Source organism: Gymnoscopelus braueri, assembly GCF_963280865.1.
Source record: "Gymnoscopelus braueri genome assembly, chromosome: 18".
Classification (NCBI taxonomy): domain Eukaryota; kingdom Metazoa; phylum Chordata; class Actinopteri; order Myctophiformes; family Myctophidae; genus Gymnoscopelus; species Gymnoscopelus braueri.
The window spans coordinates 19524064-19543824 of record NC_137618.1 but is presented as its reverse complement, the minus strand read 5'-3'; the positions used below and the strand labels follow the sequence as shown (position 1 = coordinate 19543824).

At 41.5% G+C, this 19761-nt stretch overlaps 1 protein-coding gene across 2 annotated transcripts in view; it reads right to left on the bottom strand.

Moving 5' to 3' along the window:
* Window positions 1-348: 348 nt before the first annotated feature.
* The window catches only part of epb41l5 (erythrocyte membrane protein band 4.1 like 5), a 62540-nt gene continuing 43127 nt past the window's right edge, over window positions 349-19761 (bottom strand). The window contains exons 17-26 of one of the 2 annotated variants that reach the window (XM_080456589.1): window positions 16361-16512; window positions 15342-15439; window positions 15082-15222; window positions 14666-14733; window positions 11014-11136; window positions 9090-9171; window positions 8404-8484; window positions 7110-7169; window positions 5039-5181; window positions 349-3721 (exon numbers count right to left, since the gene is read on the bottom strand). In XM_080456589.1, coding sequence (XP_080312715.1) covers window positions 3649-3721; window positions 5039-5181; window positions 7110-7169; window positions 8404-8484; window positions 9090-9171; window positions 11014-11136; window positions 14666-14733; window positions 15082-15222; window positions 15342-15439; window positions 16361-16512 — 1021 coding nt within the window. In that variant the 3' untranslated portion in view covers window positions 349-3648. The remainder of the gene's footprint in view (window positions 3722-5038; window positions 5182-7109; window positions 7170-8403; window positions 8485-9089; window positions 9172-11013; window positions 11137-14665; window positions 14734-15081; window positions 15223-15341; window positions 15440-16360; window positions 16513-19761) is intronic. The other variant, XM_080456590.1, reaches the window with a different exon arrangement.

Genomic DNA, 19761 nt, shown 5'->3' with positions numbered 1-19761 from the left:
ACATGCAGATCTCACAAAAGTCAGCTGGTCATAGAAAAGAATACGAGAAAAAAAATGCCGCCAAGATCTTTACTTATAGAACATACTACATTGTAAAAAAAAAGTATATTGGAATACATTCTACACATAGTCGGATAGTAAATGTACACTGTAGATGAGATGTCTGTGTTGATGGTAGCTGTTGTAGGCTATACTCTAGAGCACAAAGGGAAAATCTATGCTATAAAACACGATCCATTCATGTGATCTGGGAAGGTTCAATTAATATCAATATACTAAACCTACTGTAGGACTAAGCTGTGATGTCAAAGACATTGATCAGGCATAACCATTTCAATCAGTGACAGACTGCTTTTGTAGTCTAATCAGCTTTATTAGGTCATAGCGTCAACAACACTGAACCAGTGATTGTTACCAGTACAAATCACTCTGGCTACTGTCAGTCTCTACTCATTATTATCAATGGAACTCCTATGTGATGACATCACAGACGAGTATTTTCCGTAATCTGTTTTGCATTCAACTAAATTGTCAGATAGGAAGTGACATAATGTGAATTCTCTTTTGAGGTGAGGTTTGTTGTTTTAAATAGTAACGGCTGGATGAATGGTTGCTCTTGCAAAAATAAAAATAAAAGGTCAAGAGCTACAACAAAAGAATTGCACTTACTTGTTACTTAAGTATTTTTACTCTAAGAAATCAACTTGGATCGAGTGTTAAAAACAAATAAAAACTTGGATAGAGTGCTTAAAAAAGTAAAATGTCAAGTTCACAGACTGCTCAGTCACTAGAGCTACAATTCTGATGCAGGTACAACAGTTATACTTCCACTTCATATCCCAGACAAGCTTGGTTTACAGAACAGAAAAAGTTGTGTAAAACTACTGTATAGGCCAACTCACATTTAACGTTCTTGCCAGGCAAATCAATTTGACAATACAGTGAATACAAAAGTGGAATTATTTGCTAACAAAGCAGTAGCCAAGTGGTGGTTAAATATTCCAGAGAAGAAAAAAAAATAAAACCTCATAAAATTGCATTCGGGACATTACAAAAACAAAGACAGGTGCGACTCTCTAAGTCTTTCCAGCTAGCTTAGACAGCCGATATACTCGGGAACAAATAGCGTACTCCACTCCCCAACTGTAATACAATATACATCAGCACTGACATTTTCCTCAGCGTGTAGTTGCACAATACTGCCGTCATTCAAAAATATATAATGTATATACATATAAAACTACTTCATATTAACAGCCAGCTGATGCCACAGTACTGACAATACATTAACACTGATATCTAAAATGTGTCTTCTTCATACTGTGTAGCACTTTAACAAATTACACTGGAAAGTAGTATGGATTATGACAGCTGAGTTGACATGGTGATAAAGGGGAGCTGTCGTCAGTAATACCAGTAGAATCAAGATGGGGAAAAAAATCGAACTGCTAACAAAGACCTGAAGGTTTAAAATAGACTGCGTTATGTTGGGCATTCCTTTCCCTTGGACAAACTACAGTATGTGCATATCGCTGTTGTCAGGCAGAAACCTCTTATCTCCATATTTAACAGTTTTTTTCGTAAATTAATGCACTACTTGATCATTCTACAGCGTCACACTAAAGTATCAAAAATGGCAGATCTACAAGCTCGGAACGCGGTGCGAAGCGGCGCGTTTTGAGCTTTTCGATCTGCTACTTTTGCGTTTCTTTTTTTTTTTCCTGAAAAGTAACAGTAACAGGTTTCCACTCCACAGAGACGACAGAACTGTTGCACTTCAAAAAGCAAACATATGTCCATGTCTCTGCAACCAGCTTCTCAGACAGTGAGTTTCTCCAGTTTTAAATTCGTTGTCATTCATAGTTGAGGTCATAAAAAGCAGATTTTAAAATTCCTTGTGAAATGACTCCAGAGTGGCATCTCCAGCATTCTTGGATTAGGCGAGTATAATACATTCATCTAAGTAAGGCAGGTAGTAGTAGCTACAGTGTTTGTATACCAGAATGCATAAAGGTCAAGATCAAATGATGAATCATGTCATGTCAGTTTTCTTGGATTGATTTGATTGATTGATTGTGGTCTGATATAATGCAACGAATCACATTACCCTCAAATGGGAACATTTACATCAACAGTGTGAACCAAGGACACAATCACATTTTAGACACAACTGCTAAGATTCCTGTGGCTCAAATGAAACCCAGGCATTCCTGGCTGCATCCTACATACTGTATGTGCAGTCACTTGAGCCAAAGTTTACAAAACTGTGACTCACAGGCAGTTTAAAGCAGTGGTTCTCAAACTATTTACATGACAGATATAGAACTATAGAAGTAGCTCAATTTATCAAGATGCCAGTTAATGATAACGACGAAAGATCGCCACTCACCTGGCTGAATCTTTGCTAAGGTGCTGGAAAAATAAAAAAAGATCCAATGAATTTAAATGATTTCCACACAATTTCATTTTACGCAGACTTCCCTTTACTTAAGCTCTCGGTTCGTTGGACCTTCTTGAGCAAACCTAATCAAAGCGAAGTCTGCACAATATCCAAGTGTGCGGAAATCTTTTCAGCTCATTAGTACCATGATGTATGAACTCAAACCCAAATCATAACATGGTAAAAATAAGAGTAAAAATGTCAGTAGAAGATAAAGCAGTTGCTGGTGAAAGAGTCCAGTTCACGGTCCAGTGTTGTGGTGTTAATCCAGTGATATTTCAAGAGACAAAAAAAAAAGAAGAAGAAAGAAACATAGGCCAGTTCACATCCAGTGGTTGCAGTCACTTCTAGTTTAAGAGGGAATTACCTACTGTATGTGTACGTGTGTGTATTATTCAGTGTGTAAAACATAATAAAATAAATGTCTGTAGTGTACGACATGGAATGTATAACACCACACAGTAAAGTCCTGTGTTGATTTATCCATTTTGTATACTCTTGGAGTTACAAATGGATAAATTGGACCCGTATGGGTCCATTTGGTTCCATTTGAACACTCTTGGACTTAAATGAACACTCAGGATTTTACAGTGCACTCCCACAACAAGTGACCCTCATTGTCAAGAGTATTCACAGGAAGCGATCAGGTCTTAGGATTGACAACGTGATCCTTCCAACGCCGGCCATTACCTCAAGTCTTTCGCAAAGGTGTTCAATGTCCATTGTCTCTAAAAAGCGGTGTGGCGGTGCTCGTACACACAGGAAACGCTCAGAGTAGCAGAGATCCAGTGGAACGTATTATCAGCAATAAAAACATAATAAAAACACAATAAAAACAAGAGGGGAAAAAGTTATTTCTGAAGAGTCTTCACCAATCTAACAGAGAGAGGAGGAGGAGGAGGAGGTTTGGGGGTTATCCACAGTGGAATGAAGATTGACGGAGGCCGTAATCCAAAGTTTTCCGTTTAGTTTTTTTTTTCCAACCCTTGGGGGAGACGTGTTCGTGTAGTTGGACTACATTCTGACAATCCAAGGCCACTGGAATAACATGTTAGTTGTGTTTTTTTTCTGGGTGGGTTTCTCTCATCTTTGTGTTGGGGGGGGGGGGGGGGGGGGGGGTACAGTGAGTGTGGCAGCAGTGGGGTGCGGACTGGGTTCATCCCTGACTTCAGAGGAGCAGGAGGTGGTGGTGAAGGTGTATAGTCTCCTCAGAGCTCAGTAGTCAGAAGACCTCTGGGCTTGGTTCCGTCTTCCGAGGCCGGCTGCTGCTGAGCCACACCGCTGCGGGACAGAGAGATGGACGAAGGACAGGATGGGACAAAGACATTTACTGGATGTAAGACAGCAAGGAACATAACCAGGGATGGTCAATTCACCCAAATTGACTAACCAGCAGTATTATCAAGGCAGTGGTTCATTTGAATGAGGTGATAGTCACCAGACGGGGCCTTTAAATCTCTTCTTAGAAGGGCGCTCAGGTGGCGCAGTGGTAAAGCCACTGCCCACCATCACGGAGGTTGTGGGTTCGAATCCACCGTGGTGGATCCGGCTTTGTCGAGCGTCTACAGTACACAAACACAATTGGCCCGTGTTCGGGGGAGGGAAGCTGGGCAGGGAGGGTGATATTGGTCATTGCACGCACTCCTACAGGCTGGGGCGGCACCTGTCAGCAGTAGGGGTGTGCCGATACACTAATTTCATGAAACGATACGATACGATATTGGGCTCACAACTTCGATACGATACGCACTTTTTTATTATGAAAATATAATATGGGGGAGAAAAAAAGCAAATGCAATTTTTTTTTCTGTTTTTGCATTATTCAGACATGCAAACTTGTAGCTTTTCAGCTACAATAGCCGTTTTGAATCCAAATAGGGCAATAGTGTGGCACCTGACCCGAAAAAAAACCCCATGTTGTCACCCTTTTCACCTCGGGGCTGTTTGCATGCTTGATTAGTGATTATTATTATTGTAAAAAATATATATATATATATATATATATATATATATATATATATATATATATATATATATCTTTTTCAAAACGATATTTTTTTTCCCCAAAACGATACATATCGTCACGAAAACGTATCGCGATATATCGCGGGACGATATATCGGCACACCCCTAGTCAGCAGGGAGTGTTGGGCGGGAGGAGTAGGACGAAGGCTCTACGTCCTCCTGGTGGGGGCTCCTCACTGACAGGTGAGTCAGTAGGATACGACAGCAGTGACAACACTGCTGTTGGGAGGAATCAATTGGCATAACGACACAAGATGGCATAACGACACCAGAAAAAAAAAAGTGCAAGTCTAAATCAAAATATATATTAAAAATAAAGAAATCTCCTCTTAGGGAGGAACCACAGCACCATCCATCTAGTCTAGTATACAATCCAAAGCAAGGCATCTGCAGCAGGTGTTCAAGGTAAACAGGATAAGCCGCATGTGACAGCAGAGCACGAGCCGAGATTCAAACCCATGAAGACAGCGACCCCCCGACCAATAGCTATTATTGATCAGAGTTAATCAATTTGCATGGAAAATGCTCTGAGTGCATGGGTTCAAATGCCACTCCCGGCGGAAGGGTTTTTACCTGCTGGCGATGACGTTATGGGTTTGCAGGAGGAGGAGCGGGTGAGCTGGGGAAAGCGCGATGCCCCCGTCCGCGGGGAGGAGAGGGGCGACCTTGGCAGGGGGGTCAAGGTCGAGCAGGCCGTTAGTAAAGACGCCGGGAGGCTGCGTTAGAATGGGAGGAGGAATGGAGGGAGGTCAGTCTCTACATACTGTAGCTCAGTGGTTCTCAAACTTTTTCATGTCAAGGATGTATTTGGCCCGCAGGACCCCCCATCTGAAAATATTTTGTGCCAGGGACCCCCAGAAGCTAGGATTTGTATTAAAAATGTTCGCTTAAAAAAAAAAAAAAGTTCAAAGATTTTCCAAAAATAGCAGATCTACAAGCTTACAGCGTGTTACTTGGTGACGCTCTGTGAGCTGGTACATCTGCTATTTTTGAATAGCCAAAGTATAAAATATGGTTATAGTGGTTAAAATGATTGTGATGCTAAATTAACTAATTATGCAGGGGACGCCCTCAAACCCCTCCCCCCTCCCCCCCACGGATCCCTGGGGGTCCCCAGACCCCACTTTGAGAACCACTGCTGTAGCTACTACATCAGCCAAGGTGTGCAGCAACTACAAAGCCTTTGTACTTCAAAAAAGACCCTACCAGAGTCTTTTTTTTAAAACAAATTTCCTACCTTCCCTGGACATTTTACATACTGTATCCTTCTCCATTTGAGTCATAAATCTTTATTAAATATTGTAAAACAACCTGGCGTGAACGTGAGCGTGAACATTACATTCACAGGGACGTTTTTTTATGGATGTTGATCGATAAAAAGTAAACATTAACATTTTTTTATTTCCCCACTCAAGCCCTATATTGGTCACTGGAAGGTATTCCCTGCATCAGAATGGCTTGGTTTCATTCTTGGGGGTTATATTTCAAACAAATCAGACCAATATACCAGTGGTTATACCGATAAAAGGCCATATATGCCATAAAAAGCAGTTTTCACCCTGCCAGAAAGTGATTGCAGCTCCTACCTGGTCACTGGAAGGTATTTTCTGCATCAGAATGGCTTGGTTTCATTCTTAGGGTTATGTTTTAATATAGGATGTGAAAAGTATATCAAATAGATGAATAAATTATTAAATGAGCAAAAAAACTCCAAAATGTGAATGGTCCTTTAAGCGCCTCTGGGGTAAACAGCCTTATATCGATGTTGATAAATATGTACATATGCAAAAAATCTAAACAAAATCCCTTCAAACATTCCCAACATACAAGTTTTGCTGAGAGAGACATAAAGACATACAGAGGCTCTCTCCAAAGGTAAAGAAAGGTAAAGGTTAGACAGTGAGAGAACAACATACAGATAAACAGTTGTGCAAGACAGCATAACAAGGGGTAGACAATGGGTGTCCATAGTAGAATGGTTAGAGAGGCCGTTGGAAACAGAAGGTCCCCGGTTTGCACAGTCCGGCACATGTGTCGAAGTGTCCCTGAGCAAGACAATTAACCTCCAAGTGCTGCCTGCAAACTGTATTAACACATTAAAGGGATAGTTCATCCCAAAAAATATTCTATCGATTAGTCACTCCATGGAGACTTGAATTCATGGATATTTTTTTGTTTGAAAAAATATCCATGAATTCAAGTCTCCAGGGGTGGCTGATCAATAGAAAAAAAGTAATTGTTTGGGTGAAATATCCCTTTAAGACCAGAGGCCGATTCTACAAATGCCTTCTAAATTAGTAGTTATTTTACATGTCAAGGACCCCTAAATTGATATATATATTTCTTTCTATGTGCTTGCATATCTGCTATTTTTGAATAGCCAACGTTAAAATCCAAAATGACACAGATGCTTTCCCCAGTTTTAATGGGTTAATGGCGCACACTGCTCCTAATAGTTAGGCTGGGTAAATGCAGAAGACCAATTTCACTTATGTGCAAATGTACAATGACAAAACTACCCCCAAAAAGGACTCTGGGACCACATTATTATTAGTATAATTATTATTGTTACTATTATTAAAGACAGGTACAAAAGAAATGCAATCAAATCAGACAGGCAGGTGGAAAGTAATTGGTGACTCACATTAGTGGGAATGATCCAGCGAGGAGTGATGAGAGGTTTGGGCTGCTGCACCGGTGCCAACTGGAATACAACCAGTACATAACTCTTACACAACACGGCTAGGACTTTAATTACACAGCTATAAGCCTTTTGTTTAATAGGCTTCCAAACACTGTGACTCCCACATTCCTCTCCATGGAAGTAAACACTTTAAATTCCTGCCCCTCCAGTGACAAATGTACAGTATGTGTCTCAGGAGATACGCAGAGGTAAAACACCTAATTAAAACTACATGCACTGCATTACTACTAGGGATGCCAGAAACGTCTCAATTTCAAATATTGCTGTACAGTAGAGTAGTATTAGCCTATATTTTGGCTGTACATAAACCATAAAAAAAAAAAAATTAACTCTCTCAGTGCCAAGCCCCGAGTTATCCCGAGTTTTTTCTTAATACCCTCAGTGCCAGTCAGAACGAGAAATCCCGAGTAAAAAAAAAAAAAAAAAAAAAAAAATCTTTTTTTTGTATGTCAGGGGATCGGAGTTGACCTGTGGTTCTAAAACATCTTCATGTCAAGGACCCCCAAATTGATACGTACTGTATTTGGCCGCAGAGCCCCATCTGAAAATATTTTATGCCAGCCACCATAAGAAAAGAAAATCACAATTCTTCATTTTTTTCAAAATGTTTTGAAAGTAGCCAATCCACAAGCTCACAACGTGTCATGATAGGACACGTTGTGAGCTTGTAGATTGGCTGTTTTCAAAAAGCTAAAGTATAAAATAGGGCTCAAATAGGTTATACTGTTCCTCATTTTTGCTGGGGACCCCGCTGGAAGCCCCTCAAGGACCTCTGGTGGCTCCCCGGGCCACACTTTGAGAACCAATGGCATAGACCAGTGGTTCCCAAACTTTTTAGCTCAAAACCCAAAAGAGACAATTAGACGTTTGCCCGGGACCCAAACTAGTGAAAATAGCAGATCTATAAGCTCACAACACGTCGCTTCGCGCCACGTTGCGAGCTTGTAGATCTACTATGTTCACTACTTCTTAAAGTTTTTTTTATTAATTTATGGAAAACAAATTTAATTGTATTTATTAAATAATTTTGAAAAATGTTGGAATAGTTTTTTATTGATGACAAGTTGTGATTTGTTTAAACTTAAAAAAAAAATATATATATATATATATATATATTTTCTAAATGTAGAAAACGAAAAATGGGGATATTTACTCACGACCCATAAAAATTGGTCTGTGACCCAAACATGGGTCCCGACCCACTGTTTGAGAAGCAATGGCGCCGTAGACTCACCACAGGTGTTGGGTCAGTGAAGTCGATGAGGTTTTCAGACAGCGGCTTGCTGGTCTGCATCTCCATCTCCTCTGTTTTCACCTGCACAACATCATCCGTTCAAACTACGTTCTAACAACCTTTTCCCCCAAACTGATATATATTTGGCCGCGGACCCCATCTGAAAATGTTTTGTGTCAGGGACATCCTCCAGAAGCAAAGATTTGAGTTAAAAAAGATCGCTTAATTTTTTTTATTTCGAATCAAAGATTTGCACAAATTCCCGGGACCCCCAGACCCCACTTTGAGAACAACTGTTTTACAGTACCTTCATTCTGTTGTCTTTGTTTAGGTGGAGAATTTCATTATCACCTAACCGCAGATTTAAACGGTTAACCACTTAGTCCTAAATACTATGTTGTATGACGAATAGTGAAAATAGCAGATCTACAAGCTCACAATGCATCGCGATGTGAAATGTTGTGAGCTTGCAGATCAGGTATTTTTGAACATCTTGACATCTTTAGAATTTTTTTAATACATTTTTCCGCCTATAATGTCCTGGCCAGGATGAAAGTGGTTGATCAAGTTGTGACTGTATGCTTTTAAGGCTTCACATGTTGGCATCCATGCTGACAACCATGGTGGTAGCACTGTGATTGGTTCATTGGCAGCAGTTAATTGGTTAATGTGGTGTGTTGTATTACCTTTGTTGCCAGGCTCTCGCTGGCAGACTCACAGGGCAGCATGGGAGCGGAGGGGAGCACATCTTCAGACAACCGCTCAACGCTAAGAAGAAGAAACATGGGAAAATACAGCAGCGGGGGTGGGGGGGGGGGAGACAGAAAGAGTGAGATAAAATTGAAACGGAAAGAAAGCTAAAATAAATCAATACAGATATTTGGGTTCCACTTGACTTGATAAACACTTTCCCCGTTATGGAGATGTGCCGCCGTGTGCTCATTAATCAGGACGTAGACTTTCTGTTGTTTAATGGTGTATTATTCACAGAGCATCCGTGTTCAATCAACCTTTTATTTCAACCTCGACAACAAATAATTCAATGGTAGCCCTCAATTAGTGAATCCACCGTCTATGTAGAACAACACAAGCATGAATAATAAAAGTGTTTACCACATCTATGAGCCTGGGGGCAGCTAGCCCTTGCTAATTGCATAGTCAAGCTGCAATGTGTGTGCGTGCGTTTGTGTGTGTGTGTGTGTGTGTGTGTGTGTGTGTGTGATCCAACTGTACACGCTTATTAAGCAGGAACACCAACAGTATCCAGGCAGAATGCAAGTCATGTGACCGCGCGCACGCACACACAAAGGCGTACATGAAGACACATTGCTGAACACAGCTGCGTTACTCAGACAAACCAGTAGGTGGTAGCAAAGAGCTAAGAGAAAGAGGAACAGTCAGGGACCAGCTTGACGATGAGAGCCATACTGGGTTGTATTGTTTGCCTTGCGCACAGAGCAGCAGCAGCAGCAGCGGCTTATGGAGCAGAGAGCGTGTTAAACGTGCTGTTCTTTCAGAGAAGGATAGACCCTGGGTCAACCTAGTGGCTGTGGGTTCTCCTACACCAGTGAATCTCAATCTTTTCCATTTAAAAGGACCCACAGATTGATATCGCTGCCTTCGGGCAGAAACCACTCATCTCCATATTCTAACTTTTTGTGTTTTTTTCCGTAAATTAACGCCTTACCTGATCATACTACATCGTCACACAAAAGCATAAAAAGTAACAGATCTGCAAGCTCGAAACGTGGTGCGAAGCGACGTGTTTTGAGCTTTGAATTTGAATCCTGAAAAGTAACAGTTTTGATCATGTGAGGGTTCCACCCGACAGGGACGATATGCATTGTTTCACAAGCCTCTTTTTTCATCTCTGGGACCCCAATCTTCTAGACTGCAAAATCTTCAGTGTTAAATTAACACAGAGAGCGTACAAATGGAACCAAATGGGACTGGTCCATTTGGTTCCATTTGTACAACAAAGTATAAAATAGGGCTTAAGCGGTTAATCAGACTCATTATTTTAATCGATTATGAAAAATGTGAATTGATTTGTTGATACAGTCTATATAACTAATATAAAACTGGTTTCTCAATTATATATCAATAGAATAATCACGTAGATAATGGATAGTTACAAGAAAATGACTACATTAAATGCAGGCCTAGGACCAGTTCCTCAACAGAACTTACAGTATAATAGTAAATCCTTACGCCTTCAATTCATATCCACTTGAATATACAGACTAGGACACAAAGAACAGTGAGGAGGGAGCTTTAGCTGTGTGTGTGTGTGTGTGTGTGTGTGTGTGTGTGTGTGTCCGTCCCAGGGGGATTAGGAACCTGCAGGCACCGCCATAGATCCCCTCCTCTGCTAATCTGCCCTCTCTCTCTCTTCCTCTCCACTTTATCTATCCTTCCCTTGGTGCAAAACACTCAGCATAACACACTCACACCATACTGTACACGCCGTACAAGCTACACACACACACAATTTGTGTGTGAGTGGGAAGTCGGATGCAGGCGCTCGCACTCGCACGCACACACGCACACGCACACACACACACACACACACACACACACACACACACACACACACACACACACACACACCTGGGTCCAGCCGATGACATGAGGGTAGTTGGTTTCAGCAGGTCCCAGGAGTCTTGTCTGTCGGGGCGACCGCTCACAGACAAAGATGAGTTACTACCCATGCGGCCACTACGCACCTTCAACCTGGAGACAGACACACACACACACACACACACACAGCAAAAACACATTCAGAATACACTACCGTACCACATTAATCAGTTACTCTGACAGAGACCCATTTCTGGTGTTCCTTTTGTTCCTGAAATTCTTAACCACTTAGTTGAACCATCCCCTAGTCTCCCTATTCACCGAATATTCACTGAAAAATTAGGCAATCTACAAGCCAAGCTTGGAGGTCGGCTATTTAGAGCTTAAAGATGGGTTATTTGTTGCTATCGGCGATCGTTTGGTGGAAGAGGGGGGAAAAAAACGGACCAAGTACAGAGACGATCCCGGTTAACTAAGTATTAGTTTACTAAGAACAGAGGGTTTACGTGGTTAAATCAAGTTGTGTGCCTGACTGTGCATGTACAGTACCTAATAAATATTTCATGATGTTTCATGAACAAATGGCCCAAAACATTCTTCATATTGTGTTTTTTCCCCCATTATATATGGGTCTCTGGGGATAATGAGTATATAGTATAATTTACATATCGCTGCTGTCGGGTGGAAACCTTGTCCAAAACCGTTCCTTTTATTATAACTACTAGTCCATAGTATTATGTACTAGTACTAGTCCATAGTACTACTGTATGTACTAGTACTAGTCCATGTGCGCAGCCAAACTATATGCAGACTTTTGGGTTGTGCGCTCGGTATGCATAGTTTTTTGGAGAGCAATATAACCCATTTAAACCGGGAAACCGGTGTCATTTTAGATTTGAGCGTTGGCTATTAAAAAATAGCAGATATACAAGACCACAGCACGGCACGAAGCAAGCTTGTACATCTGCCGTTTTTTAACTTTTTAGGAAAATCCCCAAAGAACTACTGGTTTAGAAGGCATTCGTAACAATCGACCACAGGTCTTAATGGGTTAATCCTGTTGGCGTGCGGTGTGTGACAACCCGTAGTGGAATCGTTGCCACCCACAGCGCTAAGTTGATGTTTACACCGTTTCACCTAAGCTACGTGTGCTAATAACACAACCTGGGATTCCAACATTGCACTTGTCAATCTGCGTGCTAGTGCTACAGTATGCAGCGTCTGTCTGTCCTGCCATTCTCTGACGGTGTGTGTGTGTGTGTGTGTGTGTGTGTATGTGTGTAAGCCAAGTCTAGCTAGCGGCTAGAGATCCCATAGCCTGCGGGGCTGTGACCAAGACGACAACAGATCCCATAGCCAGAATTTCAGGATCTCCAACACAAAGCACTAATAAACAGCTTAAATTTGGGGAAAGTGAAAAACAGGCTTCCTCACTGCTAACGGTCAACGCCTGTGTGCAAGTTCAGATCAATTGCTCAACCCACTGAGGAGAAACATGTGGAACAGACAGACTGACTGACAGATGTTTCCTTAATATACAGTATAATATTTTTAAACAGTGAAAATAGGCGCTCTACAAGCTCACAACGCTTCACAATGCGACGCGTTGTGAGCTTGTAGATCTGCTATTTTCACTACTTTTGTGCGACACTATTGTATGATGAGGTAAGTCATTCATTCACAAAAAAAAAAAAGTAAAGTTGTTATTTGGACATACAAGGTTTCTGCCCGACAGCAACGATATAAAGCCATGAGTCACAGGACAGGATCAAATATATAACATTATGAGTCCATCCGCACTGAATATGAAAGCAAATTCTCTTACTTTGGAAAGATAAGAGACTATTCGCAATGTGCAATTCACAAAAACATAACATAATACTGTAAGACTGAATGTAGATCAAGGGTGAAAAAATGTGCCTAATCGCCTACTCTGCCAACCATATTTAATACGTCTGCTTCTTCTAATCCCCATGCCAGTCGCCATGGCAATGATGCCTATTTACATTCCCTCAACAACAACAAAAAAAAGGCTGTCTGTCTTGCAAAATAACAGCAATGTCCATGCCTGTCATTCACAGCACACAGCCTGCAGGATGGAGTGGGTGATGTCATAGCTGAGTTATGCCAAGACGTCTCATGAATATGCATGTGGCCTAATCAGCTTTAGGGGGGGAGGGGAGGGAAACGGTGGGCGGTGATTGGCTAAGATTGGTCGTGTTGACAGTCGGGGTGACTCAGGAAAGAAGACACCGCTGTCGGGGTGGAAACCTCGTATGTTCGAGTTTACCGTTACTTTCTCAGGAAATGGGCGGGAAAAAAAGTGTTCCAATGTAGTTATTTTTAGTCACAAGCTCTTTTTTTCGTTAGTTCATTTATAAATTAACCACTTTCCCTTTAAAAAAAAAATTCAAAATGAGGGAAAATAGCCGGTCTACAAGCTCAGGACGTGGCGCGTCATGACACATTTTAAGCTTGTAGATCGGATCATTTTGCTACTTTTGCACGAAGAAGGGCATTCATTTAAAAAAGAAAAAAAAAGTGATAAATCTGGAGATACAAGGTTTCTGCCTGACAGCCACGAAGAAGGAGTGGAGATGAGGCCCAGTCACATTCCAAGACAGACACACACTGATAAAAGCTGCCACTGAGCTTTAGATGATGTCCTCACCATGCTGCAAGCGTGTGTTTACTGATGTATCTATTGTCTTAAAGAATATCGTCGCTGTCGGGCAGAAACCGCTCATCTCATTTCAAAGTTTCTGTGGTTTTTCGTAAATTAAGGAATTTAGTCGATTACCTGATCAATCTACAGCGTCACACAAAAGTATCAGATCTGCAAGCTCGAGCTTGTAGATCTGATACTTTGTCTATTTTTGAATTTGAATCCCGAAAAGTAACAGTTTTGGACATAATGAGGTTTCCACCCGACAGAGAAGATAATGCTGTTCCATTTTAAAATATGAGAGACAATAAAAACAGTGGCATGCCACCTTGTAAGGTGACCACTAAGGTTGTTCTAATTCAGCAACTAATTAAACTTTATGGTTCTAATAGCCGCTTAATTTTTCCATAATGACAGTTTCATGACTGGAAAATAACAAAACCATTAGATTAAATTAGCACGTGCGTGTGCGTGTGTGTGCTTGTACAGTATTACTATCCTTGTGAGGTCCAAATGTCCACACAAGTCTAGTAGAAGTTCATAAATATACATTGTGAGTAAAATTTTCGCGGTCCTCACAAGAGAATGGTCGTTTTATGGTTAAAATATTTGTGTTATATTTGAGTTATGTTTACAATGAGGAATAATTCCGGCTGGGGCTAGTGGTAGAATTAGACATTTAGGCTCTAGAAGCTCCACAACGCGTTATGAGCTTGTAGCTTCTATTTTCCAATTTATGGTTAAAAGTAATTATATTCGTAATGGTACAATAAGATATCAGGGTTGTGGCTCTTTCGGAGCGGGAACTTTGGGGGGTGGGAGGGGTAACATACATTCACTGTTTTTGTATGCCTTTTGTTATTGACCTGTATGTGAAAATATAAAATAAAAAAAACCTTGAACAAAAAAAATATATATATATATTCGTAAATTTGCCATCCTAAAATGTTGATGTCCTCACAAGTATAGTAATACAAGTGTGTGTGTGTGTGTGTGTGTGTGTGTGTGTGTTCACACCTGGCAGCAGCCTCCTGCAAGTTACAGTTCTTGTCTCCAGCCATGACACCATGCTCGTCCACAGAGCCCTGGAGGTAGGAGAGGAGAGGAGAGGAACGTGACAACAGTTCAGTGAGTTGATTTATGACCAGAGCATGTGAATTGGAGCGGCGCTGGATCGGACTCGGAGCGGGCGATTTTTAACATAGTGGGAGTGGGTTCATATAAAGGTAGGAGCGAACTCGAGCTCCAAGCCGCTGATGGTTTAAGGGGCGTTTGTACTCAAGCTTGTGACGGTATCATTTGCCAACAAGATCTACAGATCTACACGCTAACAACGCGTCGACATACGACGCGTAGTTAACTTGTATGTCTGTTCTTTTGCAAGCGACACCGTGGTACCATGGAGTATAAATAAAGGAGGCTTTAGTTGAGACCTTGTGGGCAGCTGCTTCAGCCTGGGCCTTCAGGATGTTACTCTTCAGGTCCTCTGGGGGGGGCAGTGGAGCGAGCACTGTGGCTGGACTGCCGCCCACGTTGTTCAGAACACACTTCTCTGTCAGCTTCACCATGTCCTCCTGGGCAGGACACACACACACACACACACACACACACACACACACACAGTGTCTCGTCACATATCTACAGGTTTACTGATTCAACGTTGGTGAAAATAGCAATAGGACTAGACAGTCACCTGGTTGTTCAAGGCCATATTAACATTGATGTTGGGTCTTGGAGAAGCAGTGAGAGAACTGCCCTCCAACTCCAACTGCTTCAGACGAGTTGCTGCGTCTGAGGGAGAGAGAGAGAGACACACACACACACACACACAAGCACACATGGACACACACAGATCAACATAAGTAGGTGCACAGAAATGCATAATAATGGTCACATGCACATACACCCACACCACACGCACGGGCACATGTATGATCGTATACTCGAAATGCATGCACACACACACATTCTTTTATCTACTTTAATTGGTCCCAATTCTGTCAGTAAAAGTGACGCCACCAATGTGAAAGGCATTGCTTGTAACAAAGGTGAATGGCAGCCCTCTCACACAGAGACAGCTCATCTAATATTAACACCATGCTGCAGTTCTGGTTGCACAGAGAAGCTGCCTCTCTCCAGAGATTCTATACTATAAACCAACATAAACCATGTCACCATCAGACTGTCTAAAAACTACAAAAATCACTACAATATTGTCACTGACTGTCAGAAATCTCTTATCTCCATGTTTTAATTTTTTTAGTAAATTAACGCTGTACTTGATCATACTACAGCGTCACACTAAAGTAACTTTTGACATTTTTGAATTTGAATCCTGAAAAGTAACTGTTTTGGACACATGAGGTTTCCACCCGACAGAGACGATATAATGACTGTGTACACTACAATACAGTACATGAAATAATACAGTTTGAGTATGAATGGCGCTAGTGATGGTAAGATGGGGGACTGGACATCACCACCAGATCCAGAATATTCTTTGATTGCATTTGATACTTGCATTATAATGTCTATGTATGACTGAGGGCAACGTCGAGGGTATTCACTTGGTTGAGACTAGGTGCACTTGTCTCGCCTCTCTGACCCCCATGTCCCTGGTTCTCTAACTTTTGAATGTCAAGTACCCCCAGTCCGATATGCATTAGAAACACTGTGTGTGTGTGTACGATATACATTTCTCTGTAGTCCTACCAGTGAGACACAGCCCCTCGTCCCCGGCGATGCTGGACGATGAATGGGCGCCGCTTGGCCCCGCCTCCTCAGTCGCCGTCACTATGGGAACAGCAGGGGTCCTAATGACATCATCAACGCAGGTCTCCAGCAGATCAGCCACCATGGGCAAACTAGAGAGAGAGAGAGAGGGAGAGGGAGAGAACTTTAGGTGTTTCGTTTTAAAAGGCGTGATTTATACTGGGTTGCACAACAACAAGCTCACAACGCGTCGCAGTGAGCTCGGACATTAACCACTTAAACCGCAACATCCGTATTGTGAAGAAAGCTTTTGCTGAAAATAACTGATCGACAACGGCTATTTTCAGCGAAAGCTTTCCCCACAATTAACAGAAAATACACTAGCATAGAGCCCTGAGGGACTCCGCTCAACCATATGGGGTTTAAGTGGTAAATATTTTCTGTGCTCGACACCGGCATACAAGCAGAAACAAAGGGGCTATAAAAAAATGCATCACAGTGACTGACATGAGCAACTATCAAACTCACCTGTGGCCTGCATGCCGGTGAATGGATTCTCCCTCATTAGCACGACTGACAAATGGTGACAGGATTCAACCAGTAGACAGGTCGGTATCATTTTATAATATCCTGTTTTACAGCACCATTGGATGTCCAATACAAAACATATATAATATTGTTTCTACTAACCAATACCAAACATTGCGGTATAACCATCTTGAATACTGTAGTGCCCATTTAGACGTGTGTGTGTGTGTGTGTGTGTGTGTGTGTGTGTGTGTGTGTGTGTGTGTGTGTGTGTGTGTGTGTGTGTGTGTGTGCACGGACTGTATTACACACACACACTTTTGAGTTAAAACATTGTCCAAAGTACCCTGAAAATGAAGGTAATTCAGATAATCCCCAATGCCAAGTGTATGGTCATGGCAGTGGGGGTAAAACCGTAATAATATCCCATTGGAAATGAATGGTTGTGTGTCCAAAATATTTGTCTTAAACAAAAGAATTGGCCACAATATCAAAGGTTAGATTCTCCCCGAGGCTCAGTTCATCCTGCGTTTTTTTTTACATCTTTGTTGGGAGCAATAACTTGTGTGGGGAAGATGTATTGTCGTATTACTGCCATCAAAGGCCTATCCTCAAGCCAGACATTTAATATCGTCTCTGTCGGGTGGAAACCTCATATGTCCAAAAACTGTTACTTTTCAGGATACACATTTAGATTTTTTTTTCAAAAGTAGCAGATCTACAAGCTCAAAACACGTTGCTTCGCGCTGCGTTTTGAGCTTTCGGATCTGCTACTTTTGATGCTTTGTGTGACGCTGTAGTAGTATGATCAAGTATGAGGCGTTAATTTACAAAAAAAAACACAAAAAAGTTGAACATATGGACATAGGAGGTTTCTGCCCGACAACAGCGATATAGTGGTTTTCAACAGAAGCTCTTTTATCAACTCTAGGAGGTATTCATACAGCACTACTGTAGCCTGAAGGTACAGGAATATGAGATGTATATTATTACATAGTACATACTGCCTGGAGACTCGTGGGGCTGAGGAACAGCCCCGCCCCCTCCTCTCTCTCTAACACACACAGCCAGATGTAGAGCCATACAGAGCATTGGTAAGTACTGTAGGCTATATAGCTGCACATTTTAGGACAAACAATAGATCTCTCTCTCTCCCACACCCCCACACACACACAATGTAACGTAGAGGATGAAAAGCATAATGCTTCTCTCAAGTATTTAAAAACTTTTGAACAATTTGGTTCCATTCCTACACTCTCAGAGTTAAGTAGGGGTCCATTTGGACCCCTGGTGGTACCCGGACCAGATGTTGAGAACCACTGGTCTATAATTATTAGTTTAATAGTAGTCCCAAACAATAAGGGATTGATTGACCGTAGGTCACCATGACTGTATCAGGATACATGCCTAGACCAAGAGCTGATGAGAGAGCCATCCATCATTTAACAATGGATGGATATCAGACAAATTCACTCACTTGTGGAAAGCCTTTTTTCAGACTGGGCACAAAAATTATGTTTAAGCTCACTCCTCCTTAGCCATAACATGACAGGGATTTATTGGTAGGGGAACTATTGATGAACAAAGATGGCAGTCAACTCCATGCATCGGGTTTGAGACAAAATGTGTGGTGTTTCATTGCTGACAGTACCACCTCTGTAACAGAATGTGCACGCACACACACGCACACACACTAATGGCAGGAGTAGGCATCTCTTTATTCTCCTCTACTAAACACAGATTCTGGATATACTGTATATATACAGAATATACATACTTTGGTCACAGTTATATTGTAAACGGTTAACTAAATAATGTTAACATTAAAAAAAATCATCTTCATTGGTTGAGCTGTGCAAGTAACAGTTTTGCAGTGGTGCAGTTGAGTTGACTTATGGGTCCATTTGGTTACATTTGTGCACTCTCTGAATGAATCACTTTAACCCTGGTGTCCCTATTTTGGGCACGTCATTATAGAAGAAAATAGGGAGAAAATAGCAGATCTACAATCTCACAACACATCACAATGCAAAGCGCTGTGAGCTTGTAGATTGGCTATTTTCAGTATTTAATTTGTCATACTATGAAGTATATGGGACTTAAGTGGTTAACACTATGGATTTGACAGTGCATCTACCTACATCCCAATTACTTTGCATTGGATGATGGGGTTCTAATACACTGACAGTGTTGGGCAAGTTACTCAGCAACTGTAATAAAATACTCTTTACTTATTGCTCCTTTAAAAAGTAATATTGCTTTACTTCAAGCTTCGTGTCAAAAGTAATTAGTTACATTACTCGTTATTTACTTCACTATAGTCTCTCGAGCCAGACGGTTGACTCACTTTTCAAATGCAACGGAAGCGCTGAAAATGATCCGGGAGTAAAGCGGATGGCCCGTCCTCCCCCCAATTCCTTTTAATCTTTGCATAAGGTTGCGATCCGGAACCGGAAGAACCCGATCCAACATTGGGGAACCTGAATTTGCAGCTGCGTAAATTCGTAAATCAAATTAGTCGGAGCAGAAATAGCTTGCCTGCTTTGTGGAAATGGAAATTCTAAAATATATTTCATGAACGGAAATAACGAACAGACGAAGTTTCCGGCATTCAGGGGGTGTATAGATCCAGACTCTATATACTAGCATTCAGAGATTGTGGAAAAGTTGTCCGTCTACCCTCCACCCCCTTCTGAAAAATGGATTTAGAATACATCCTTTAGTAACCTCCTTTTATAATCAAATTGGAACAATAAATCACCTCACAGGAGAAGTCACAATCACACAAACTGCGCACATTGCAGCCTCTCAAACCTGATCCAATACAGTACACTGCAGTAATATAAGAAACTAAATCAACAAAAAAGTAATGC